The 27,621-nt window shown below is 40.9% G+C and overlaps 4 protein-coding genes across 7 annotated transcripts; 2 read left to right on the top strand and 2 right to left on the bottom strand.

Moving 5' to 3' along the window:
• Nucleotides 1–1,257: 1,257 nt before the first annotated feature.
• Nucleotides 1,258–16,388, top strand: cblc (Cbl proto-oncogene C, E3 ubiquitin protein ligase). 4 transcript variants are annotated; one of them, XM_073485573.1, is made up of 14 exons: nucleotides 1,258–1,378; nucleotides 1,599–2,395; nucleotides 7,211–7,357; nucleotides 7,452–7,608; nucleotides 8,312–8,433; nucleotides 8,982–9,119; nucleotides 9,260–9,347; nucleotides 9,501–9,632; nucleotides 12,196–12,375; nucleotides 13,131–13,283; nucleotides 13,476–13,525; nucleotides 14,047–14,130; nucleotides 14,244–14,299; nucleotides 15,634–16,388. In XM_073485573.1, the coding sequence occupies exons 2-14, from the start codon at nucleotides 2,043–2,045 to the stop codon at nucleotides 15,768–15,770; spliced, it is 1,797 nt and encodes a 598-aa protein (XP_073341674.1). In that variant the 5' UTR covers nucleotides 1,258–1,378; nucleotides 1,599–2,042; the 3' UTR covers nucleotides 15,771–16,388. The 4 variants fall into 4 exon arrangements, with proteins under 4 accessions (XP_073341674.1, XP_073341672.1, XP_073341673.1 ...); XM_073485571.1 differs by having other exon boundaries at nucleotides 13,128–13,283; nucleotides 15,634–16,265; XM_073485572.1 differs by having other exon boundaries at nucleotides 12,193–12,375; nucleotides 15,634–16,265.
• Nucleotides 16,389–16,394: 6 nt separating this feature from the next.
• LOC141012170 (trypsin-like) lies at nucleotides 16,395–19,186 on the bottom strand. The gene is made up of 6 exons (XM_073485577.1): nucleotides 19,120–19,186; nucleotides 18,788–18,944; nucleotides 18,357–18,455; nucleotides 18,095–18,258; nucleotides 16,853–16,992; nucleotides 16,395–16,751 (listed from the first exon to the last, which is right to left on the bottom strand). The coding sequence occupies exons 1-6, from the start codon at nucleotides 19,157–19,159 to the stop codon at nucleotides 16,599–16,601; spliced, it is 753 nt and encodes a 250-aa protein (XP_073341678.1). The 5' UTR covers nucleotides 19,160–19,186; the 3' UTR covers nucleotides 16,395–16,598.
• Nucleotides 19,187–20,328: 1,142 nt separating this feature from the next.
• Nucleotides 20,329–22,404, top strand: LOC141012169 (trypsin-1-like). The gene is made up of 5 exons (XM_073485576.1): nucleotides 20,329–20,424; nucleotides 20,521–20,674; nucleotides 20,758–21,017; nucleotides 21,766–21,902; nucleotides 22,028–22,404. Exons 1-5 carry the CDS (start codon nucleotides 20,385–20,387, stop codon nucleotides 22,178–22,180), a joined length of 744 nt encoding a protein of 247 aa, XP_073341677.1. The 5' UTR covers nucleotides 20,329–20,384; the 3' UTR covers nucleotides 22,181–22,404.
• Nucleotides 22,405–26,095: 3,691 nt separating this feature from the next.
• Nucleotides 26,096–27,539, bottom strand: LOC141012168 (trypsin-1-like). Its single transcript, XM_073485575.1, has 6 exons — nucleotides 27,446–27,539; nucleotides 27,132–27,282; nucleotides 26,781–27,028; nucleotides 26,550–26,686; nucleotides 26,358–26,459; nucleotides 26,096–26,241 (listed from the first exon to the last, which is right to left on the bottom strand). The coding sequence occupies exons 1-6, from the start codon at nucleotides 27,483–27,485 to the stop codon at nucleotides 26,194–26,196; spliced, it is 726 nt and encodes a 241-aa protein (XP_073341676.1). The 5' UTR covers nucleotides 27,486–27,539; the 3' UTR covers nucleotides 26,096–26,193.
• Nucleotides 27,540–27,621: the final 82 nt, after the last annotated feature.

The raw sequence follows: 27,621 nt of genomic DNA, 5'->3' as shown, positions 1-27,621 counted from the left end.
GCATAGTCCGGCAGATATTGAATGACCTCAGCCATCTCAGAAAATAGAGACGACTCTGTCCCTTCCTGTAGAGGGCGTTAGTGTTCTTTACCTAGTCCAGTTTATTATCAATGTGGACCCCCAGATACTTATAATCCTCCACAATGGAAACAGGGGTCAACGGCACCCTGGTCCTCCTCAGATCCACAACCAGTTCCTTGGTCTTTGTCACATTGAGCTGTAGATGGTTCCGCTCACACCATGTGACAAAGTTGTCCACAGTCATCCTGTACTCGTCCTCAGCACCCTCACTGATACATCCAACTATTGCTGAGTCATCCGAGAACTTCTGGAGATGACAGGTCCAGTTGGAGTCCGTGGTGTAGAGGGTGAAGAGGAAGGGAGAGAGGACAGTCCCCTGTGGGGCCCCGGTGTTGCTGACCACGTGTACATTGTGCTGCAAATCGTTTTGTACTTCCCCTCAAGTTAAACTGTATGTCTGCACTGTTCTATTGGTACTTTAGTTACGTCAAAGGATTGACTACTTTTTCCACTACTGCTCATCAGCACTAAACACAAAGTACAGCTGTTGGAAATGTCTTATTATTGGTATTCGATTACGAAGCAAAATATCAGGTAGAGCGATTCTTACCAGAAGATGGCCCTAAAGGAAAAGTGTGTGAATCATCAAAGTTTACACGAAATCATCTTGAAGCGAACGTAATTGTGTGTATCAAGTTTAATGATATGCTTTCATCAAAACCACAAATTTGAACCTCACGGTGGCACTGCAGTAAAAGTCAGGGGATCGCCACAGTCATTGGGCTTCATCCTGGTGAAATGCCAACTAAATCTATTTAATAAACATATAAACAGTCAGGTGAGGATGATTTTTTTAATATCCCATTTGGAGAAGTTTATGGAGTTGTTGAGCTTTGACCCCTGAGCTGAATGCACTTCCTGTTCGTAAGAAGTCTTACCTGTGTGGAAGAATTACTCAAGTCTTGTTCTCTGCTTTCATTCTTGGTAAATGTTTGGTTTTTAGTCCACACCTCTCTCTCTCTCTCTCTCTCTCTCTCTGTCTCTTCCTCTCTCTCTCTCTCTCTCTCTCTCGCCCTCTCTCTCTCTGCTTGCCTGCCTGAGCAATAGAGCAAAGAAAACAAACCTGTTCCTCTGGTTGCAACCAGGAAACCAATCAAAGGGTGCACCAAAAGGAGTGAGCAAGAGAGAGAGAGAGCGAGAGAGTGACATCAAGAAAAGAGAGACAAAGAAGAAGCCACAGCTCTTCAGCCGGTGACAGAGAACATGTTTCCGGCTGTGCTGTGAGTTGACATCTCAGCTCTGTTGACCCTTGACAATGTGGGACTGCTGTGCTGCTGAGATGTGCGCATGAATTTTGGTAAGCATGCTAAACAGGGGGCAAGAAAGACTCAGTGTATTTGGGTGGAGAGAGTTAGGATGGACTGGAGAGAGATTTTAAAAGGTTGGAACTGTTTCAAGGGCTGAGTGTCAGTCTCGAACCCTCCCTTCGTTTGTTTTCTGATTGTTGGCCTCTTATGTTGTATGGCTGCTTTGTGGCTTTGTGTAACAGATCTTGTTTTTTTTGTATTTTTCTGAAGATCTGACAGAGGAATGAGAAGCTGTAAACGAACAGGAGTGGAGTGTTTTGGGAGGAAATGCGTAGCTTCGAGTGCATTTTAAGTGATGCCGTAATTGAACGTGCCGTCCGCTGTTGGATAATGTAAATGCTTCTGGATTATCACTGTATGGATTAACGGGTGATGCTGTTTGGGGAGGCTAAGATGTGTGCTTTTCAGATGAAGCTGGGAACTCACAAAAATCGTTTTAAGGACAAAAAGCAAAACACTCAAAAACCTGAGCCGGTGTGAACAGCAGCTCCTATTTCCGCTCATAAACATTCACACATTCAAAAGCTTTTGAATCTCTTAAAAACAGCACGCCCATTATTATTTATTGTCACGCCCACACGCAGAAACACAGACAGACTGACATTAAAGGTCGTTTTAGATTCACATCACTTCCAAACACACAACAGCGACATTATGGCGGCAGCAGTTTCAGCAGCCTCCCAGGCCCCTACCAGCGCAGACCGGCGGCTGGTGGACAAGGCCCTCAAAAAATTGGAAAAGCTTCACGAGCTGTGCACTAACCCCCGGCTGGGCCTGAGGAACAGTCCCCCGTACCTGCCAGAGCTGGTATCTGAGTCGACAACGCTGCTCGTACAGGTTTGGGAGCCCTATCGAGGCTCAAGGGTGATGGGCGCCAAGGTTCCCCGGGGAGACGAGGCCAAGTACCTGAGGGTCCATGTCAGAAACCTGCTGGATAAGACGGACAGGGCCGTGCTGCTGTTTAAAGAGGGACGGGAGAAGATATTTGAGGAGACATCCAGCTTCAGGTAAGAGCATCTCTGGCTGGCATCTATATCCACACACACAAGAGAAGCACGTGTTAGCGGGACAGTTTGGTTTTGAAAAATGTCTTTAAAGACAATCTTTAGCTTCTGTGTTTGATTATAAGAAACATTACATCTTAGTGAAAAAGAACATTTGTGTGAATATTTCATTTCATGTTTCATTCATTCATTCATGGTCAGTTATTTTAAGAGGGACAGCGGACCAAACCTTTGTCCTCTGTCTTGTTTAAGATATTTCATGTCACGTAGGCCCACTTTCATGTGTTTCTCATTTTGAGAGTATATATTTTTTCAAAATCAGAAAATTAATCAGCACAAAATTTGACCGTTTATCCAACTGAAAATGCCAAAATATGCTCGTTGTATCTTTTTAAATCTGAGAAATTGTTTTCTGTGTTTTGTATTCTTGGTAATTGAAATCTTTAGGTCAGTTGACAAAAAAGACATCGCCTCGGGCTCTCAGAACGGGCTCTTATTTCTGCCACTTCATAGACTAAATAATCGGTTGATTAATCTAACAGATAATCTAGAGATTAATCGCTATAAATATTTATCATATTTTTCTGCTTTTAAAGCGTTGGTTCCTGCAAATAAAAATGAAAAACACAACATGTTCACCCTATTATATGACAGCGGACAGTTTGAATGAAAGTATATTTTAAGTGCTCACAGCAATGAGACATTATAAGTAATACACTCAACAGCAAAATATCTTTCCAGAGACAGAGTCTCTGTATTTGGGATGATCTGCAGATCACACTGTTTTAATAGGGACTCACTAATTCCCATGAAAGGTGTTTGCAGCGATATCTGTGGATTATTCTGAGTAATGGGGAAACTTTTTTTTAGATATTTCCATTTCTGTTGTTGATTTTTTTTAAATTCTGTGAGCAGCACAAATTAAATAATAAAAAACAAAATGACCTCACAACCTGACAAAAAAAACAACTATCTGCATCGCAGTATCGCCCGAGGTAACCAGCCTTTAAGCCATTTCTTTTTTCGACTCAACCAGATCATGTTTTTTGGACAAGTTGCTCTCAGTAACCTTGCTGTAAGACAAATGAACTGACTATGGGGTCAGAGGGAGGCCACACATCCCTCAAATCTTGATCCAGTACCATGGGACTGGGCCCTGAGCCTCATGAATCCAAAAATAGCCTTCTTTATTTACATAACTGGATGAAAGAGTTCTAACTTAATAGTCAAAAGTCAAATATAGACTTCGCTATGCACCAAGATAAAAACACTGACTACATTTTGTAAGTTTGCTGTTTGGCTAAAGTGGATATTTTGGAGCCGCTATAAAAAGAGTGACTTTTTTTATTTGGAGTTCGGGCTGCGGCCGCTGCTGCTGTTGGGACTACTAATGATGAAGGTGGAAAAAGGGGCCAAACGTGTGTCTTTGTGATGCTAATGTGGTGGAACTGGGCAAAAGAAATTACAACATCAGTATGTGAGGAGCTTGGGAGAGAGATTGGCCTTGAATGGACGTTTTTTTTAAGTGTATGTCCAAACAGTTGTATCCACGGGGTATACATAGATATCCTCTGCTTTTATTTTACTCACCTACAACTCGGCTGTATTTACTGCAGATGTATACAACATAGTGAAGCCTTTAGCCTTGTAATAAAGAGCAGCAACTGAAGTTTCTACCACTCCTAAAAAGTTTTCAATCTTTACTTTTCTTCTTTTCAATCAAATGAAGACGTGCTATATGTCGAAATAGTAGGTACTGTCCTTCTATCTATCTGTCTATCCATCCATCCAACATGTGCGTGTGTGGGGGGAAAGTACCATAGACACAATTTTGGTTATTTTTCCAGGTGTTCATATGTCTGTCCGCCTGTCTGTCTGCTGACAGATATTTGTCAGCGTGCAAGATACAGTCGCGAAACTTGACAGGTGTGACGTTGAGATCAAAATGAAGGCGTTCAAAGATGGTTGTTTCCAGTCCCATGAGCACTGAATACTAATGGAATAATTCAGTAATGACTCCTGAGTATTTACGTATGTCAGAATGCGAACACGTTGACGGGCATCACAACAGCTGTGATCGGCCCCAAAAATCGAGTTTCGGTCGCTGTCTCGTCTCTATTTATGTTATCGTTTTATACGATTTGTTTGCAGATTATATTTAAATACTAACATAGTGAGTTATCGTGGTTCTTGTTTTACACACATGACAGGTCTTTTCCAGTTTAAGGGATAACAATGAAATACAGTACGCTGCATTGTAAGAATTAAAATTTATCATTTTATATGAGACATTACTTAACATATTGTTCGATATATCACTATCGCAAAAAGTATTCTCACTCCTCTGCTGTACAATTTCAGTAATTGTATGCAAATTGTTACAGACGCTTGTTTTATTTCAGCGGAAACTGACAATCAAATATGCCTTATTTGAAGATTTGTTACATCATCTTCAAGAATCTTTTGCACAGATAAGATGACAAACAGATGGCCTTTTCACCACAGCCTGGTCCGCATGGGCAGTCATGTGGCAAATTCACTCAGTGTTATGTGTATTGTGGCTTAGATGTCAGGGTGAATTGTGTAAATATCCTTTTTGGTGTTTTTATGATGTTCTGCAAAAATGTCAGGACAGTAAGCTGCAGGTACTCTGTCCACTTTTAATAACACTGACTGTTGGATGGTCAGAATAATATCCTCGCCTCCGTAAGTGAAATTTGTGCCCGGCTATCATGCGAGGCTAAAAACAGAACTGAGATAAGACTGAGAGGTGAAGGCGACAGAAACAGGCGGTGGAAGGTTCAGTGGATGGAAGATCATTGACTGTGACATTATGATGGCTTTGGCCTCCTCTGACTGGAATTTAAGAAACACATGCAAAATGTGCCAACTCAGTTACACAAACGAGTACAATTATGAGCAGAAACAACATAAGAAAAACACTTTATAACACCATACACTGTATTTATTAAATACATCAGTTGTGTAACAAATCCGTTTAACTGTTAAAGAGGAAAATTCACACAATATTGCAGCCATTTGTGTCCAAAAACCATTTGCAGTGGTGTGTTTACTGTAAATTTCACCACCATCTGTCTTGTCTTTTGTGATGATATTTTTATATACACGGGGTCAGCCAAAGCGAGAGATGTGGCTTACACATTTCCCTTCTACCTTACTCTCCCCTCCTCAACAACAATGAGGTTTTTCTAAGTCTATGACCCACACAGACACAGGCAAATATCCCTTTAAATGAATGCTGGATGCCTGGACTGATCTGTAGAAGATTTTCAGCGTTGCATCAAAAGTACAAAAGGAGAACTATGTTGTAATAGTGATGAATAGATATGATTAACTAGAATTGTTACACAGTACACTGTCTTTGGGTTTTAGAATCAGTAGATACCTCCTCTATATATGAATGTACAATTTTAACTGCATTTGTATTATAACAGTGGTCATACTGTATTTTGTGTATTTTGAAATTAGTCAAAAAATGTAAATAGGCCAGCAACTTACAATTATTTTCATTGTCGATTGAAAAATGTTGATCACAAGTCCAAGATTACGTCCTCAGCTTTGGTCCACAACACAAATATATTCAGTTTATTGTCACAGAGGAGTGAAGAAGCAAGAAAATATTCACATTTGAGAAGCTTGAATCAGAGGATTACTCAAACTGATTAATCGACCAAATACCAAAATAGTCTGTGATTAATTTAGTAGATGACAACTCATCAATGAATCATCGCAGCCCCAAATAAAAATGAAAGCATATTGCAGCATGTTTGATTTATTTTTGATTCATTAACAGAAACGTTCACGGTCCTCCTTCACTCAAACCTGTATTTTGTTTATTGTTACTTAAACCTGAAAGGTTGACCTGTGAAATGTGCCAGCAGAGTATTTTCATTTATGTTTCATCGATGTCTGGAAGGGATGTTTAGATACTTCAAAGACTAAATGATACATTTTTACTTCGCTATAGTTTTGTGTTATTGTTGAAAAATGTTTTTTGCTGCTGACAAAGTAGTTTTAAACAATTTTGAGTGAGATTTGTATTTGTACTCTTACGATAAATTACTATTTTACGTTGTTACTGACCACAGAAGAACATAGAAAGAGAATAAACTCTATTAAACTTTGGCCTGAGGTGACACACTGCCCACTGGAACATTTTGTGGTATTTACAGTCAAGCATACAGCAGAGAGAGCATCCTGTTTGTTAGCTGGACTACCTGTTGTGTGTGTGTTTGCGCGTGTTTGTGTGTGTGTATCTATGGAAAGTATGTGCATGGCTTGTTTCAACTGAAACAAAGCAATGGTGTTATAGAATTTAATTTTAACGTCTTCCTTTTAAGTTCTACACAAACTATTCACAGCTATTTACTATTCATAGCCAACTCACTGCTGATCATGTCTCACACCTGTTATTTCACACCTACACTGCAAGTTAGAGTCTTAACGCTTAACTCTCACTGATACATTACATAAAACTTAAAGTAACACAAGGCCCACAAGTAGAAAGCAATAGCACCATTAAATAAAGGTCCCTGGTCTTTGACACTTTGAGCTTTGAGAATATTATAAGGAGGCGTGTGAGATGAGGGTTATCAGTTTGAGGCAAATGAGTTGCTGGCTCACAAGATGGTTTTATGTATTCCCATGAGAGCCCAAACCATTATCACAAGCAATCTTTCACTGTGTATTTTTATGTATATTTTCAACATCACTGGACCAGAACACATCATTTACGAGCAATGTGTGCCTATTTCTATTTCTGCAACCACAACTGAGAGTCTGCCTTTTCATTCTCAGGAGGAACTTGACCAAGCTGTCCTTGCTGTTCAGCCACATGCTCTGTGAGCTGAAGGCCATGTTTCCGGGGGGAGATTTTCAGGGTGACACCTACAGGGTGACCAAGACAGAGGCCGAGGGGTTTTGGTGGCATCGGTTTGGTAACAAGTGAGTGTGGGAAACTTAATGACTCAATGACAGACTCTTTTTTTTTTTTTGAGTCTGTCAACATTTACTACATGTTAATAATGTGTTCTGACAGGTGTATAGTGCAGTGGAATACTTTCAAGGAGCAGCTACAGACTGTACATGCATTTGAGGAAGGGATGGAGTCCATGGCTCTGAAGTCAACTATAGATCTCACCTGCAATGACCACATCTCCGTGTTTGAGTTTGACATCTTCACTAGACTGTTTCAGGTAAGGTGACATTTACCTATTAAAGGTTATAAATGGTTAAACAAAAGTAATAGTTTGACATTTCCGTAAATACGCTTGCTTTCTTGCCAAGAGTTAGATGAGTAGGTGGATACAACTCTCATATCTTTGCATGAAAGCAGCTGGTTGGCTTAGCTTAGCATAAAGACTGAAAACATGGGGAAACAACTAGCCAAGCTCAGTCTAAAGGGAACAAAAAATCCTGTGTCTTGCTTGTTTATTCAGGATACATACCAAAGTGTAAAAGCAACAAGTTGTGGTTTTTACTGGGGTTATGTATGAAACCATTTACTGAGTGGGCACAGTGATTTCCTGGTCTCTCCACTGGTTGCCTCTCAACCTCACACTGATGGCATGACTCCAGGAAGTTACGCCCCCCCCCCCGACCAAGAAATAGAACCACAAATTGTTGTTTTCACACTTCAGTTTTTGTACGCTTTTATAGAAACAAGATGTGTGAATTAGCGAGCTCATAGAGGGAGCTAGGCTACCTGTTTCTCCTTGTTCACAGTCTTTATGCTAAGCTAAGGTAACTTGGTGCTGGCTGTAGCTTCTTATTTAGCGTGCAGACATGAGAGAGGTATCTTTTCATCTAAAGTGGCTCTTTGGAAGACAAAATGTTGAACTATTACTTTAATGATGAGACATGATGAACATGTGTTTACATCCTCTCCTCTTATTTTAGCCCTGGAAGTCACTCATTAGGAACTGGAACCAGCTAGCAGTGACTCATCCAGGCTACATGGCCTTTCTTACCTATGATCAGGTTATAGCTCGTCTGGAACACTACCTGCACAGACCTGGGAGGTGAGGAACTGACTGATGCACTTCTCAGAAAAGCAAACTGAGGGGGTGTTGAGTGCTTGAGTTAAATCAAATTGGCAAGTGATCTCAGCTGTAAGAAATTAGGTCCTTGAAGCAACACAGACCCACAGCACTCCAGAAACTTTCAGTACCTTTCTATTCATTATGAAAAGTTTAAAAATTCAGGAGCAAAGAGGCTTCGTTGATTACATTTTAATCTATTTTGAAGTACCTTCTATTTATTACCCTCTTGAGTTTTTGGCATACTTTTCATTGCACATCAGACTCAAGATTTTCAGCTTTCCATCTAGCTTTCGAGAGATTATGTTCTTGTTATGTTAAGTGCAGCTTAATGAATATTATAGCTGTTTTAAGAATGAGAGGGATTTTACTGGAATTAATTGCTCAATTACAGAGAATATAGAAACAAATACAGACCAAGGCAACTGTATTTTACTCAATGACATGGAAAAACTGTGAACTTTAATGTCAATTGTTGATTTTCTGTCTTATAAACAAGTGTGATTTAAAAGGCTCCCTTTCCCTCACAGCTATATCTTTCGTTTGAGCTGCACAAGAATGGGCCAGTGGGCTATCGGCCATGTGACCACTGAAGGTAGCATTGTCCAGACCATTCCCCAGAATACACCTCTCTACCAGGCGCTCATTCAGGGCTTCAAGGAAGGCTGGTAAGACGAAACACACACACACACACACACACACACACACACACACACACACACACACACACACACACATACAGGTCTCGGGTTTATTATTTTTCTTTATGTCTTCTCTCTCTAAGTGCTGTGTTTTTCTGTGCCTGCAGCTACCTTTACCCAGATGGCCGTGATGTGAACCCCGACCTGACGAGCTTGTGTGAACCGGCCCAGAGGGGCAAAGTCAAAGTTACTGAAGTAAATGATGCACTTTACACCTTGTTATCAATTTATCAAACTGCCAACAGCATCCTGAGGCTAGACAAAAGACAAAACATAGATAATATCCTGAGATGTTGTCTTACTGTTTTCTGCCTTGTCTGCCTGTCTACCCACTGTAATCCCCAACAGGAGCAGTATGAGCTCTACTGTGAAATCGGCAGCACCTTCCAGTTGTGTAAGATCTGTGCAGAGAGGGATAAGGACACTCGTATCCAGCCCTGTGGGCATCTCCTGTGCCAACCCTGCCTCAGAGGCTGGCAGGTATGAACCCCCATCCATTTACTCATTGTAGCCTGCTGTACAGTATATCCAGCTGAAAAAACACATGCTAAATACTGGCATATTAAACCGAGCAGCGATTACCGTAACAGTGTGTTCAGTGGAGTGTAACAGTCTGGGTTGACTAAACTGGGTTTATTTTTGTAGGCCTTTTTGTAGATCAGCGTCTCCATGGTTTGGTTTTGGTTGAAGCCCCACCATCCTGTAACAATGCTGGTTATTTGAATGTGGTTTGGGGTTGATGTCAAAAATATGCTCCGTGTTCAACAAAGTACGCAAGGGATTTTCACATGTGATGATATATATAATAACCCTCACAAATCAATGCTTAACGATTCATTTTGAGCCAAGAAACTCAATTCTTACCTTATTGCCCTGCATGAATTTTTATTGAATTCACAAAAAATGATCTTAATTGTGCAATACTTTCTAATAAATGAGCCAAGGCTAATTCTATAAGGTGACTTCCATGGTAATCGTGCACTTTTACACCAAGATATTCTTCTTTGAAGTTAGTGTGAAACTATTACACTGCCTCGTAAGGCCAAGAGAGCAGTTTCCTATCCTACTTCTGTTTTTACTGTGTAGTCACATTGTATCAGTCAGCCGTGTTGAGCCTCACAACCATTTAAGAAATATTCAGTACACCTGTGCTTGTGAATTAGGTCACATGTTATCCACAAATGTGTTACAAATACAGGTCTCCCAGGCAAAAAAAAAAAAGCTGACAATGACGCACACAAAGGGTAACTCCACCAACTTTACATGAGTGTGTTTACAGGTCTTGGGGAGTACTACTACTGCATATGTGAGAAGAGTAATATTAAGCCCTTTGTGACTCCAGAGGAAGCTGAGTGTAATCTGATAAATTGCCTGCAGTGATGTCACTCAGTCGCTAAATTGCATTGTGGGTAATGTAGGCGCCAGGTTCTGAAAAGCTCATTATGGACAGTTTAAAAACAAATGATCAAAATCCATACAGCAGAACCAGAGATATCACCTTTTTTATTCCACACTTTCTTCCTCCTTTTCTATTCTGGCGTCTACATTACCTTCAATGCAACTTAGCCACTGAGTGACACCTCTGGACATAATTTATCAGATTACATGCAGCTTCCTCTGGAGCTTCATACTAATTTTTCACATATGCAGCAGCAATCCCCAAGACCTGTAAACACACTTTAATGTGTAAAATTGGTGGAGTTTGCCTTTAAACCCTCTTAAACCAGAGCAAATAGTTTGAAAACTCACTGGAGAGACAAGCATGAAGCTCAGTTCAGTGGGTTAAAAAAGAAAATTGCTGTGAAACGAACCATAAATATCAATGACAGATGCTTTCCATATGTAAAGTGACAACTGTAAAATTGAAGAAGGGGAATATAATGGGACTTTAAGCCTGATCACATCATTTAAATATCAAAGATACACAGAATATCACACGGTGGTCATTCATTGAAATCAATTACATAAGCCAATTTTAGATTGCACACAAAGTTTCAAAAAGAAAGTCACAAAATTCAAAATGTAGTCAGCAAAGACAGCGTGTCCTGTGTGCACTTTTATGTTCCTCAGGGGCTCCCCCGACTTCCTACTTCCTCTTTCAATCATGACATAGAAAATAACCAATCAGAATTAAAGCTGCAGCTGGCGTATTACAGTTTCACGCTCCACTACTATATCTTTCAGTCGGCCAGCCAGTACTCTCCCATCTGTTCAGGAGGTCTTCAAGTCTTTGCAAAAGTGCAGAGTAGCAAGTCCTGACATTTGGCTCAAGACTTCCTGTGTGAGCTCAGGTTCACATCCTCCTCTAACTGTATCAGTCTCATTCTCTTTGACAAGAAAGAGAGAGAGAGAGACAGAGAGAGGAGGACGCAGACAGGAAAAGAAAATTAGATATGCTTTGTGGACGTCAAACCACAATGGAAAAGTTGTAAGTTAGACTAGATTGTGGTGAAGTTTTCACTACAATACAATTACTTTGATGAGTGTAAAGAAAAGAACAGGCAGTTAAACCTTTGATGTAACAAAGGCATATGCACGCACTGAATACCAAAGAGTCTTATTTAGTTTTATTTCATGATTCAAAGCAGTGTGGGCATATAAAAGAGTTTGAAATAAGTAATACTTGTTCGAATTGCAGCGTTGCACACTGTAAAATAGGCAAGGGCAGCAATCTAAAATTCCTGAACTGACCCGATCTGCAAAAAGGATCTGTGGTCACAGGATTAAAAAAAGCAGAACGTGTGATATGAGCATAAAAAAACCTGGAGACACTTGAAACCTGTATGCTAGAGCTTTGAAAGAAAAAGTAAAATGTTACAGCAATCTGGTTTTCATTTATAGAACACCACAATCTACTGTGACCGTTAAACGTTGTACTTTCCACCACCTTGATCTTTTGAAGAAGTGGTGTTTTTTCCTTTGATGACAAGTCCAACATATTCCACTGTACACAGTTCAAAAGGCATCAAGTCAATGGGCGACTACCGTTTTTTAATGTTTCCATTACTCTGCCCATGACCTGTCATCAATAATTATCTAGCAGAAGTCAGCTGGCAACACCTGCCCATACTGTCGCTGCGACATCAGAGGAACAGAAACAATCCTCATCGAGCCCTACCTGCCAGGCAGCGGCCAGTGGGAGGAGGAGTGTGAGGACGACGCAGAGGATGAGACCCACGAGGACATTGAACTGATGGTAAAGGAAATGGCTGCCCTGAGGAAGGTGCGTGAATACATTATGTATATAAATGCATTAATTTAGTCAATGGCAATGTAGGTCTGTCGACCAAACAGCGCCACAAGCAGGTCAAAGTTTTAGCTTATCAGTTTGAACTGACTGTTTGGACTATTGGATCTAATGTTGTGAAATTTGGTACAGAAGTTCATGTCACACCAAGGCGAATTGTGTTAAGTTTGGTGATTCCACCAGTAGCGCAATCATCAGGTCATAATCTTAATTTAAAATTTTACTCTTTTAAAAATATAGGTATAACTAAGCTAACATGCTTAACTACGGCGGTGAGCAGCAAACATTATACGATCGCAGATTAGCATTGTAATTGTAAGCATGTTAGTATGTTGACATTAGCATTTGGCTGAAACCACTCCTATGTGAAGCCTCACAAATATGTGGTATGTAGACTCTTAGTGTTGTTTCTATGTGCTTTAAACTCATTCAGTCTATATGCTTGTAGTCCTATGAATTAGCAGGAATTACTGTATATGCATTACTGTTTGGGCACGTCGTTTGCAACATGTCAAGTCAATTTTGTTTGTACAGCCCACTATTACAAATCAAAAAATTTGTCTCAAGGGGCTGTTGAATCTGTACAGCACATGAAACCCTCCATCCTCAGACTCTCTCCTCCTCCCCTTCCTCGAGTTTCCTCCTGTGGCTTTAAAGCAATGTTTGCCAGTGAAGAAGAAATAAAAAAATTTAAAAAAAACCCACTGACTGCCTACACTTTCTCTCAGCAGTTCTCAAGTTTGGACTACCAAGTTCCCAGCTCCCACCACACTGGTCCACCTCTGCCCCCTAAAAACAGCACTGCCCCACGCTGTCCATCTCCGTTGAGCCAATCCCTGACATCAGAAACCAAGACGCCGGCCAAACACTCCCACTCCCGTTCAGTAAGTTCCCACTGACACTCGAGCTATTTACATATTGTTGGTGTGATGTGTTAATTTTCTCCATCCTCACAGACACTCAACTCTGAGGATTGGTAATTCATGCACAGTACTGCAGAGACTCACCAGCTGTATTGTGTGAGCGTGTGTTGTAGCTGATGCCTGCACAGTGTTTGTGACATTTTATCTCTTCAGCAGGCTCATGGTGGTAATGAAGCACGGAGAAGACACAAACACATAAACAGGTGAGACACAGTTTAAAACAAAGCAGTGAAGGGGGGAATGATGTAGTTGTACACTAGAAACATACTTGAGTCTAAATGTTAACACTCTATTGGGCGACTTCTTGCTAATTAGATATGGATCTTGACACTTGACATAAGTTAGTGTAACCTCTTAGTAACTCCTGCTAGACACATGCGGTACAAATGCTCGTCCTCTGGCAAGCGTACATAGCTAGTCAGTGACTTAATACCTGATCACTGCAACGTAGCATGTCATATTATTTAACTGATTTTGTAAATTGTGCAGATTTTGCTGAGTGTTTTGTGGTTATGTCTTGTTTCATTTTGTAGTGTAACTTTTGTATAGGGGATTGCTGCTGTTTCTGCATTTAGCTTTTTCTTTTCTTTATTCCCATTAGCGTCTGTTGGTGTGGTTGCTAGTCATGTCTTGACTCTTGTGTATGAGACAAGATCTGTGCATTAACATTTATTTTAAAAAAATGGGGAATATAAATGTGTTGTGTCGATTCCACTGTATTTAGGCATCAGGGGGAGGAGTCACACAGCAGTGAGGACGAGAGGTCTGGTGGGTTGAGACTGCCTCAGCCACACTCGCTCTCCCTCAGGTGAGTGGCAGCTGTCTCAATTGAGAGAATTTGCAATGAACCAATATTTTTCACCTCATCCATGATTAAGTTGTTTTTGTTTCGCAGCTAATTTCATGCTCTGTTTTTAACAGTGCTGAATTCCTAAATGACGCAACAATTTCTTCTTCCTCTCAGAAGAGTGTTGACAGTAAGTTGTTTCATGTTATAAGCTTGTGTCCTCAACTGTAAGTGAGATTATCCTAAAAAACTGTTTCTGTCACACCTCCCTTTGGAGGTGGACATTTCAAGCCTCCCCAAATTGATAGCAGACAGGCTTCTTCATATGTTGAGTGTGACTAATGTCTCAGCTTAAACAGGCCTTGTATAATTCTTGTTTTTCTTTTTCTTCCTTTCCTGAAGTCAGTCTTGACTGTCTTGTACTTACAACTCTACTTTATTGTTCCCAAATGAATCATAATCATACTCCTTTCACAGACACTTTGACATCATTGCAGAAAAGCACAAGTGAAACTGATAACGTTAATGACGGCTCAGTTCCAGCAATTATTGCAGCGCATTGCAGAATTTAATCAGAATTTAAGCACCTTTGTTTGACGGGTAAAAATGTTTCAGTCTATTCATCTCTGCAACAATAGCATACTCCTTAATTTGAGAAACACTTATGTAAGCATTCAGCCTTAAAGGATAAGCTCATCAAAAATGAAAAATCAGTCATTATCTACTCAGGTTAATTTTCATAGTCCACAAAACATTTCTGGAGCGTCACAGCGAAACAGAGTTGCAGCATTTTTCTAAACAACTGTAGAAGATGGGGACCGGTTTTATAATGTAAAAAACAACAGAAAAATAATATCATCCAGTGTAATCCATGTCTCTGGAAGCCCAAACATCCCAATTTGATTTGAAATGACAATATTTACACCGTCAACACGGGTGCATGCTAATGCTTTTAGCTTAGCACCTACAGTGAAGATTTTGGCTTTCAAAAGGGTGAAAATTATGTCTTTTCCAGAGAGATGGATAACGCCAGACAAGCTTTATCAACCGTTTTATGTTTTTTTGTTTCTTCAGTTGTTTTTGCGTTTTAAAGTAAAAAGTCACCATCTATATCAGTTGTTTAGGAGAATGCTGCAGTGCTGTTTTGCTGTAAAACTCCAGGAATATTTTGTGGACCACGTAAATTAACTTGACTTTCCGTTGTCATGGAGAGGAGTAGATAATGACTGACTTTTTAAAAAAAAAATTTGGGTGAACTAATCCTTTAAGTCTTAATTCTGCACATCTCCAGCAAAGTTACCACCAAAAACTTTATTGGTAACCTACAATCTAATACAAGTCTCATGCTAGAATTCATCACTTCTTCTGAAAAGTTGATGTCTCACTTTAAAATCAAACATTATTGTTCCACAGCAGAGCCGGAGGTTGTGCAATATGAGTTTGCATTTTCAACCTCCTTAGACTTTTTCATTTCTCGTGTGAATTCTACATCCCAGTAAGATTTCTTTTTGTGTTTGTGTGTAGGCGGAGCAGCATGGCTCGGACCCTCCAGCCCTGTCAAACAGAGACGAAGACAAAAGGAGAGGGAGGAAAGGAGAGCAGCAGGGCTCAGAAAAGACAAATGTGGCCTGGCAGAGATGACGAGAACAATGTCGTCCTGACAGAACCTCTGCAATCTAAAGACTCTTTAAATAAAGTGAGAAATACATGTCAACTAAAATATATTAAATCCACAAACCAGGCTTCAGTGAATGTAAAAATAGTTTTTGGTGTCATGTTTAACTGTAAGTGTGTCTGCTGCGCTGCTGAAGTCGAGATGAGTGGGTGGGACTGGCACGAAAATGGCTGAGCGAGGCCTCCTACTGTTCAATAATCACACTTCCATTACCTCCGCAGCAGGTTCAGTACTGATTCTTAAATACTGTATTGTCTCACACACAGTCTTCTTCATAATTAAAGCCTTTGCCGAGCCTTCATGAAATAATAGAAATGTAATGAAAGGTTTTATATTTCAAAGTGTAGTTATATGGACAAATAAGGGGGGAAATGGGAGGGAATGTAAGAGAGATAATAGAAATGTGCTACCTCGTCATTTAACCCATACTGCAAGTTTGTTCTTAATAAGTTATGTGGGTAAATAAAAACTTAATAATGCCATCAAACAGTTTTAAATGACCCTAAAATCAAACAAATAAAGGCTATAACTCACACATACTTGAGCTTCTCGTTAGTTTTATTTGGTGGGATTTATTGTCTTGTGAAAATATGACCAGACAAATAAAAAGTGAATATATACCAAGTTTTATTTTGTTTTCTACATTCTGGTGTGTTGAGCCTGAATATATGAGAGGGGAAACATCAAAGGAGACAAGGCACCAGAGAAAGAATAGATGTTAAGGCTGTAAGAGAAAACAGGAATGAGTGGTCATTAAGAGCAGAGAATAGAGGGGAACATGTGGGAGGAGTGAAGAAGTGGGAAATTAATTTCTTCAAGGGTTGGCTGCAAAGACGTCTTGAATCCAGTAGAGGAACTCGCACACTTTGACGTAGACTCCTGGATAGTTGGGCTGGGCACATCCCTGACCCCATGACACCAAGCCGTAGACCTCTCCACGACACACCAGGGGGCTTCCGGAGTCACCCTGATAAAAACACAGAGTGTGACCAGGTATGATGAGCGGGCACAGATGAATTCTTCCATATATACACAGCAGTCTGAGGAAGCATTTACTAAAAAACTCACATTGCATGCATCTTTGCCTCCTTCCAGGTGTCCGGCGCAGAACATCCTGCGTGTGATCATGCCAGGATAGGCGTTCTCACATTGAGCGTCGTCTATTGTGGGCGTGTCCAAACACTGCAGTTTGACGGGCATGTAAGGATCTGGAACAGGCAGAACAGGGATAGTCAGAGGAGCCTCTGAGACAGTTTTGGTAAGTAGGTAAATGATATTAAAGGATAAGGCCTACAATATTCCATATTATTGTGCATTTTGTGTCGACAATATCAGGAGAGTCCATTTCTCAATAGTTTCTCACTTCTCCAGTCTGCCTGTGGCTCTCAGCTCTCAGCTCTAAGCCTATTTGTTACTTGCTACTGACCTTTTAAAAAAATAAGAGGTTGCTTTCCATTTAGAGTGGGTCTAGACCATAGACTACATTCCCCCATGAAAAAAACTGCCTTTTAACAGAGAACAGACCCAGACTCTAGGTGGGAAGCCATCTGCTTTGACCAGTTGAGTTTAGTGGGCGAGAGAGAGAGAGAGAGAGAGAGAAAGAGACAGAGAGATGGAGATGCACAACAACAACAACAGAAATAGTAATACCAACAGCTATAATAACAGTATTGTAATTAATATTGATAATAGTAGCAGCTATAAAAACTACTCAATGATCAATAAGAATAAGAAAAATGGAAATATGAGTAATAATGGTTATCAGTTTACATCAAGCAGGACCACGGCAGGCTGGATCAAAATCCAGAAGTTACTTAAACAAGATTAAAAATTATGTTTGGATAAGAACTGTATCAGGTGCTCTTAAAGACAGGAAAGCCTTTATTGTAGTGGCTTAATCGTTAAATTTGTATTGTTATGTTTTTAAACTATAAAAGTCCTGATGAAGACTTAATGGTCTAAACATGTTGGATTTTGTATTGACGAGCCTTTTAATGATTTAACCACTATAATAAAGCCCTTTGAATATTTTTCCTTACTCGTTTTTGATTCTTTTTGTCTTCTTTGGAGTGTCTGGATTGCCTCTGATTTTTAAATTGTGTATTTTTAGAGACAAATTTGTATCTTTTTAGATACAAGATAAGATATACAAGATAAACAATTTGAAACTGGTTGACTTTGACACTGCCCAGTGGAAGCCTAAATAAAAAGACACATCGACAGACAGCTATGCATGCTGCCACCACCTCCCTCTCCCTACCCAGTTTGGACTCTGGGGACTCTGAAGTGAATAGTTAGAAGGCAACCCACCCTGGCCATCAGGGGCGGTGTTACCCCAGCCAGACACAGAGCAGGACATTCCCCCCACTGGGCAACCTGTGGGCAATGGGATCGGTGCAACTGCATCAGTCACCTCCACTGGGTGGTAGAGCTGGATCAGCATCACGTCATAGTCCAGAGTCTGGTAGTCATACCTGCACACAGAGAAATATAAAATAAGTTGTGCAATGTAGCTGTTTCTCTGCACTGAATGAACCAATCATCAGACGGGATCCATCATTTATTCACTCACTGAGGGTGCCAGATGATGTTTTGGGTCTTCATGAGCTGCTCGGTACCCTCGAACACTCGCAGATCGTGGTCTCCCAGGATGATCTGCATGGCATAGGGGCTGAGAAAAGAGGAAAAACATGCTTGAAAAATGTGGAGGCAGAAAAAATGTCAGTATTTTTATTCTTGTAATTCTTGTCTTAATCGCTCAATGTTTTTTGTTTTTTTTGCAACAGCTGGAATGCTTTTATTTTGAGATTTAACAGATGTCTTCAACATATGGTACTAGATTGAAAAACATTAGTCTTCCACCTACAGATGTTTTTGTATTCATTTTTTATCTCAAAGGGGAAAAAAAGCATCAAAATCAAGCAAGACAAGTGGTAAAAGAAACAGAACGGACGATGCATGTGATATTAGAAAGCAATTTTTCCTCCATCAATGCACACTTACTTGTACCAACAGTGGGCAACGGAGAGCACCCACTGCTTGTTGATGAGCACCCCACCGCAGAAGTGGTAACCATAGTTGAGGGAGGCCATGTATGGACGAGTGTGAGGCGAACACTCATACCCACCAATGATCTTGCCATCGTAGCGGGGAACTGCCGCTGTCACACACACACACACAGAAAGAGATTGAAGGCAACAGAAAGAGTACAGTTTGTGTTTCAGAGTTATCGTCAACACAACTTTCCATCACATTACAGTTCACATAGACAGCTGTTCTCTTAGTATGCAAGTGTGCTTGTATCCTTGTCCATGTGTCTATATCTGTGTCTTTACCAGCAGCTCCGATCATCAGCAGCAGAGCCAGCAGTCTCATGGTGTCAAGTGAATGATCAGAAGACACCTGGACTCACCTCTGCTCATATTTATATCCTAAAAGCCACACTGTGCTTGGCCCGTTCCCCCCTCCACTCCTCCCTCTTTCCGTTGACCACATCTGTGTCCTCCTCACACTCTGTTCTTACCTGTTGGCATTAAGTGTCGACCCAAATCTACTCTCTTATCACGCTCCTATTTTCATGTTTGCCCACTTCTGCCCCATCGTGCCACAGCACCTGTGGTTATGTCATCTGTGCACCTCTTTAAGAAATGTTGGCCAAGGTCTCCACACATATAACACCTGTTTAAGGTTCTCTCATGGGTCACTCATTGTTGGCAAGCTACAATATCTTTTCGACTTGGTCCAGAATTTTTTAAAGGGTTTAAAAAAGAAGAAAACTGCAGCAATAATTGTTGTTTTTCAAGAAAGAGACTTCATTGGCAGATATTTTATGAATCATAGCTAAAGAAAGAAATAAAATAGAAAAATGTGCTGCTGTTACAGCTCTGCGTTTGGGTGTCCTTGATTAAAAGCAAAAAGAGGTGAGAAAGAAATCATCTGTGGTCTCAGAAGCAGAAAGCTGAAACAACATGCTGTGTGGGCTTTTTCTGTGTCGGATAGCAATCAATAGCTGTTGAGCTCTAATGAGTGCAGCTTCAAATCAAGTCAGTTTTATTTCTACAGCCCAGTATCACAAATCCTAATTTCCTCAAGGGGCTTTACTATCTGTACAGCATATGTCACCATAACCTGTCATTAGAACCTAGATTTGTAAAAAGAAAAACTCCCTCAAATAAAATCAAAAAATCATTTTATCCTATTGTATAAAACTTGTAAGGCTGGTTACAATAATTTATTGTGGTGTCTGCTGAGAAGGGGCTACACATGTATCAATAGACACATTTATTTAGCTGCAGAAAATCCACAAAATGAACAGAGTACACCAAACTCCCTCCAAGGCCAAAAACATGTAAGATGTGGCTCACTTATTAACTGAAAGGATGAACGTGGCACACAAGAAGATAAGGATATTTATCAGGGCAGGGAATGGGCCGGGAGGAGTGGACAGGAGGAGTGGGTGGGTAGAATTGGGTGGAGGTGTAGAGGTGTGGAGAGGGGCGGTGGTGCATGGAAGGACACGGACGAGTAAAGGTATAAATGCAGGGATTGATGGGTTATTCTCGTCCAGTCTGGTCGCAGGAAGGCTTGTGTCAGCCACGAGATGATTGGCCTGATTGTTCTCGCACTCCTGGGTGCTGCAGGTAAAGCACATGTGCATGTACATTGGTTTTAGGGTAGTAAAAAAAATAACTTACTGTGATAAATATGAAGATTTCTGTATTTTCTTGACACCACAGCTGCAGCACCTACGGATGACAGGATTGTGGGTGGCTACGAGTGCACACACAACTCGCAACCCTGGCAGGTGTCGATCAATATCGGCTACCACTACTGCGGCGGCTCCCTCATCAACAACCAGTGGATCGCCTCTGCTGCCCACTGCTGGCAAAAGTTTGTATTAATGCATTCACATTAATGCCTGAATTGTACTTTTAGGAGAATTCTGATCATTTTGTTCTTTGCCTCTATTTCAGCCCCTATTCCCTGATGGCCATCTTGGGTGACCACCACATCTGGATGCACGAGAACACAGAGCAGTACATGTCAGTGGACGCCATCTACTGGCATGAGCTTTACGACTACCAGACCCTGGACTACGACATCATGCTGATGAAGCTGGCGCACCCCGCCACTATAAACGAATGGGTCAGTCCCGTCAAACTGCCCACACAGTGCCCCACACCTGGTGATCTGTGCATGGTGTCCGGATGGGGGAACATCTACACTGATTCAGGTGAGGTGCACCTGATTTTGACATTAAAAGACATTCAAACATTTTGCTGATGATAACAGAATATTTATGCTGTTGTGATGAGATCACCTGAAGAAGGTGTCAGTAAGTCTGACTGATTTGAAGTTGGACAGATTAGTTTAGATTAGATTACATTAAAGTACTCTACAAAAAAGCCTATGGGATCATATAAATCCGCCTTGATGGATTTTTTTTTTGCTAACTGGCATAAACTGAAAAACAGTAAAGTGACATCTGCTTTTTCAAATTTGACTCAATCAACACCAAATTGGGTATACAGCATCGTAGGAAAAACATGGCCACCATCGATCGAAATATCCTCACGGAGGGCGGGGCTTAGAAAGAATTGGCTATAACTCAATAACAATTGGTCCAATCATCATAAAACTTGGAAGATATCTTCAGGCCATGTCTGGGAATAGGTCTATCTAAGTATTTTGAGCCTGACCCATAGGGAGGTGCCATAAATACTGAAAATGTTTACCTCAAAACCTGGTGGACAGAAAAACTCATTGCAGCTTGTGGCTTTTGTCTCAACCAGTTGAGCTGATTGAGCAATAACTATTTTAAAAGTTCTCAACTAAAATTCTTACATATTGCCTCTTTAAACAAGATAAGTGTTAAATAACTGTCTTAGTTTCATTAAAGTTGACATTTTGGAGAGAGTTAGAGAGGTCTGATATTCTCTGGTGATGTTTCTTTATCTTTCCTTCGTGCTCTTTTTCTGCAGTGTTCAACCCCTTCGAACTTCGGTGTGTGGAAGTCCCCATCGTCTCACATGCGGATTGTGATCGCTCCTACCCTGGCATGATCACTGACCGCATGGTGTGCGCTGGGTACATGGAGGGAGGCAAGGACGCTTGTCAGGTATTTCCACACAGTCACACAGAAGATAGAATAAGGCTTGGTGATTTGTTCGCATGTAAAACAGAAAATTTAATATGATGAGATAATGCACTGAATAAACAATTTTTTCTTCTTGCTCTGATCAGGGTGACTCTGGCGGTCCTCTGGTGTGCAACGGAGTCCTGCAGGGTATTGTCTCTTGGGGCCAGGGCTGCGCTCAGCCAAACTACCCAGGCGTTTACACCAAAGTCTGCGCTCTGATGCCTTGGATTGAAGATGTTCTTGCCAGATACAGCTAGACTGTGATCTCCCATCACAGAACTACACGAGAGAGGGGAAACCAGAGAGAGATTGAAGGAGACAGAGATGAGAGGTGGTGGTGGGTGGTGTCAGGAAGAAATGCAGTGGGAGGGTGCCTGAGCGAGAGCCACAAGGAGAAACAGCGGAAAGAGAGAGGAAAGGAGATGTGAGATGTTTCTAGTCAGGGCAGAATCAATAAAAATCAAACAAATTTTGTGATGCATCAGTGTGTTTGTTATTGTTGACAATACTGTAGAGCTGCAACTGCTCCCTGTGCAGACGTCTTTGGGCGACTGTACAACCTTTTCTGAATATTTGATTTCGATTCAGTGGTGACATTTACTCCAAAACAATTACAGGCAATGTCAGTATGAGAATGAGCTTTTTTTCTTCGACCCATCAAACTCATGCCATAAGATTTTCATCAAAATGAGACATACAAACTAACACAAACTGCTGCTTTGATCTGTTAACAGTGTGAAAAAAGTGAATAGCATTTAGCATTCGAAAGCAGTTCGTCGAGTCATCCGGAGGTTTTGTCATTCCTTTAGTTTTCTCTGAGTACATGAACATTGGCCTCATTTTGATTTTCTGTCTCCTGAGTGCAGAAAGCTTTATGCACCTGGAAAGGAAGGGCACAGATGTTGCAACAGCCCATTTATCAACGTCACTTTGGTACAAGAATCTGAAAAGGAGTTTCAACTTCCAGTGAAATTTGTCAAATGAGTTCAATTCAGAACTGAGAAACTCAGCTACGAGTCCTTTAACAAATCTCCAGAGGCAAAAATCAAAGAAAAGAACGTTTTTTCTTGAAATCTCGAACACAATCTTCCTTCATTTTTTCCATCACAGTGTTCTTCAGCGAGGCTATTTGATTGTTTGCCAAAATTCTTTCCTTTATTCTGACAAGTCTGAAGTGATGAAAATGTTTTAAAGGTCAAAGTCAATTGTCTTCAAAATAGGATTTTGCTTTCGGATATGAACAAAAAGTGTGCTCATGCCAGGAAGATATTAACTCCCAAAATGTGGATTTGGGGAGGCTGGTGCAGTCTGGGGTCGACCAAACCCGCAGATGCTCCGTCATCATCATAGTTCAGTCCAAACAAAACAAACATTTAAACCAAAAAACATCATTTGTTTTACTCTTTTTAGAGCAATATCCAGTCTGAAATATATTTTATTAAATGATTGATTGATTGATTGATTGAAATGCAACATTATGTAACTTGTTTACCTTAAAATAACAGCCTCAAAATCATTTTGATGGTACAGTGTCTTGCAATAGGGTGAATGGTGTCTTTGTCTCGGCCAGTCTGCCCTCCATCACTTGTATCTGCACTATGTAACTTCAGGGAGAGGGTAGGATCACAGTGTAACATACATGTTTACTTCAAGATACAAGTTTTAAACACATAACATTGTTATGACGTGATGAGTTTGCAGTTGGCACCTACATTACGTCTGACAAATTGTTACAGACCTGGGATTTGTATTTACGACGGTGGTTTTGCACTCAGAAACTGTTGGGGGTGCCAAATCCCAGAAAACTCTACTTTCCCAATTTCTACATGCTTTAATGCTGCTTTAATTCTGTGAGAATAGAGAAAAAAAGCTCTTTAAGTCACTCAAGGCTTGGTAGAAAAAAGGGGGGAACTGATGCAACACACACTTGAAGTCGCACGTTTATGATTGATCATTTGAAAGCATCATTCAGTAGGAACAAAAAGAAAAAACACCATCTTAAACCACCGTCACCATTCAGGTAAAAAGTTATGACGCTCAAAAACACTGCAATTACCTTTAGTCTTCAAAAAGAAAAGAAATGTCATGCTCGCCATAATTGCCTTGTTTTTCTTGTCCGTGAAAGGTCAGTCGAAGTGTTGAAAATCAGCCATCAGCTGTCAGCTATGCCGAAAGTGACAGCACACGTCTGACACATTTGCAGGGAGAAATAGACTGCCTGAAATCAATCGATGGACAGTTGCACAGAAATATCTCTCCATCTGTTTCCCACGGACAGAGAAGATTGCAATGCACCTGCTGCCCTGTCCAGGAATTCATCATTATCACAGGGCAACAAGATGCAAAAAAGCGATGATGGAATGGAATGTGACAGGGAGACAGATTAGTAAATGGATGACAAAATGTAAAATTTAAAGTCCCACTTAAAAACCATTTTGCATATCCATTTATAATTAATATATTCATGATTCAAATGCGGGGGTATGAATTTGAATTATTAATTGGCAACATCCACAGCAGACATCCCTCCTCTAATGAGTTGTGAGGCTTCTATGGCTGCATAATGTAGACGTACCGGCAGTCCTTTCACAGGTCCTTTTCAAGCTGCATTGTAAATCCATTCAAATAAAGAACGTTAAAAAAAGACCAAATTATTCAGAGTAGTGACGAAATCCTAATGTGGATATCAAACTTTACATAATAATAATAATAACGGTTGAGAGGTAATGGATTACATGGTTTTTCTTACAAATAGGTCCTTTAAGTGTGTAAATAGTTTAGAGTTATACTGTCAATGATTACTGGAAACTAAACTTGATTCTGATTACTTCTTTGTAGTTTTGCACTTCTTGGATTTGGGATTCAAGGGTTTTGGATTTCAGCTTGTTATTAAAAGCTCGCTTTTTGTTCTTCACCCTACCTGCCTCCTGAGTGTCTTGCATTTGGGTCCCCACTATTTTCCCTAACGTCACAGGTTGCCTGTTTTCTTATACTGTAGGCGATTTAACTAACATGGATGTGGATGTGGATGATGGAGTTTTTATCCTCTTTTTGTTTCCTTTTTCTTCACTGAACATGGAAGATGTACATTTGTTTTAACAGAGCAAGTCCTCCATGTGGCCTTTGATTAAACTAGAATGACACTCAGTAGAGCGCATACCTCCCACAAGGCCCAGCAGTTTAATTCAATCAAGCCTAATCCAATATCAACCTCAGTAGCTCTTTATCACTCTGAATTTTAAACCACCCATAACTGCTTAACCATAATTAAGTACAATCAAATTGTACTCACCCGTTGATACCAGTCACCCAAGTATGGCAGATTTATGGCAATGTTAAAGAAACTGAGACAAAATTCCTGGCTCTGTCCCTTTATCCGGATATGCATGTATGCATATACCTCCGTTCAGCAGTTTTTTCGATCCTGTTTTCACCCTTGTCACAACAGACAGAAACGGGTGACGAAACCTCCTCGCTGAAAGAAATGAGAATATTTGTAGAACTTAAATTTTTGTGCTTGCAGCCATTTTCTGAGTATACTGTACGGTGCATTATTTTTCAATGTTTTATTTTGAAGTAATCCAAAAGTAAGGTAGTAATAAGTTAACTCACAGAATGTCAAGAAAGGAGATATTAGGAGATTACAACTAAAGGGCCACTAGCTCGACAGATGACTGTGCTAATTAGCTATCAACAGCTAGCTAGGGCGAAAGATAGCTACAGCAAAGAGTGTGAGCAGCAGTTAGCGGATATGCTATTTACATATGACCAGCAGCAACAGTGTCGGATGGTAATGTTTTCACAACTAACTGCGCAGCTAGCTGAGCTAACTAGCTACGGTTAGCAGTTACTCTGGTGATATGCTACCCTCTATTTTGAATTTGACACATGGCCACTTCTTACATATTGTACCTTTAGATCAAAACAAAACTATTTGCTGAATTTGGTTAGTTTTTATGTCATTGTTGTTGAGTATTGATCATTTTCAATGTCAGATGAAAACGTGAATGTGAATTCAATGGACATTTATAACTTTCACGTCCAAAATTCAGAGGCCTTCAAACTTGGTGTAACATAATGCAGCATTGTGGTTGACTGGTGAAGTCGGTCATAATAAAGGACTTAAGTAGAAAATCAATTTGGATGATTTCACATAAAGTAGACACAAATGATGTGCTTTTAATTGTTTATTTTTTCATATAGTCCAATACAGAAGATGAAACATAAACAGCAAATGATGTTGAGCTGCTTCACTGGACTTGGATCAGACTTAATTGTTGGCCATGGTGCTCTCCAGCCAGTCGGTGAAGATGCAGACCTAAAATGAAAAAGACCAGTGTCAGAACAGCAAATTCGCAGAATAGCATTGCAGTACAGGCTGACAGGATAAACTGGTCACAGCATGGTGATTTAATGTAGTTTTTTTTATGTTACCTTGGCGTAGACACCAGGGTGATCCCTCTCAGCACATCCGTAGCCCCAGGACACAACACCCTGCAGCTGACCGTTGCACACAACGGGGCCACCAGAGTCACCCTGAGAAACAGAGAGGGTAGAGAGTGTTAAATAAAAATGTAATCCATAACAGGGCCATTTCATACCGGGAATTAACTTTGAAATACATACCTGGCAAGAGTCCTTGCCTCCCTCCAGGTATCCAGCGCAGAACATGGCATCAGTGATCATGCCAGGGTAGGAGTTCTCACAGTCCCTGGTAGACAGGATGGGGATCTCCAGGCACTGCAGCTGGTCGCCGCTAACAGCTGGAGATCAAGAGAGAAAAGAAAGAGATTCAACTGGAGCTGCACTTCAGTAAAACATAGATGTTGAGAGCACAGTGCAGGAGTTATGACTCACAGCTCATGGTGTTGCCCCAGCCAGAGACCAAGCACATGGTGCCAGCGGGAGCACAGCTGGTGGGCAGAGCCACAGGCTGCACGTATGAGTTGAGGGTGGCGGGCCTGCTCAGCTTGATCAGCATGACGTCATTGTCGATGTTCCAGGAGTTGTAGTTGGGGTGACGGATGACACGGGAGGAGTCGATGAACTGCTCGCTGCCCTCGTTGCGGTAGATATCATGCTCTCCAAGACGCACCTGAACACGACTGGAGAGGACAGAGAGGATTAGTGGCAGCTGAGTTTCATGTTAAAAGCAAATGAATCCCAAAATGCAAAACTTTGTCTTTATAATATCAAGGAGTGACATACGACTTGTAGCAGTGAGCAGCAGACACAACCCAGTTCGCGTTGACCAGGGAGCCACCACAGAAGTGGTAGCCAGAGTTCAGAGACACCTGATGGGGCTGGGAGTTGGCCCTGCACTCATACCCTCCGACGATCTTGTCGTCATCCAGGGCAACTGAAAACACACACGACAGCAACAAGTTAGCTTAAAGTACTCTCTACTAGCAAAACGTTGTAACAAAAAGATAGATTCTTTGGTTACTCTGGACAAAGTTCTGGGATAAAGGCAGACAGACTGTCAGCAGAAAAGATCTGCTGGAGAAGATCTTCACACTCACAGGCAGCTCCGATGAGCAGAACGAAGACGAGAGACCTCATGGTTGCTGAGTGATCCTGTCGATGATAGGACTTCACCTGGAGCCCTGGTTTATATCCACAGTCAGGAGAGCTGCCCTGCTCTCTGCCCGTTCTTATTGGTCAGTGAGGAACCAATCTCTGTAGCTGGATGATGGGA

The sequence above is a fragment of the Pagrus major genome, chromosome 17 (genome assembly GCF_040436345.1).
Source record: "Pagrus major chromosome 17, Pma_NU_1.0".
Taxonomy (NCBI): domain Eukaryota; kingdom Metazoa; phylum Chordata; class Actinopteri; order Spariformes; family Sparidae; genus Pagrus; species Pagrus major.
This window is presented reverse-complemented; position numbering and strand designations above follow the sequence as displayed.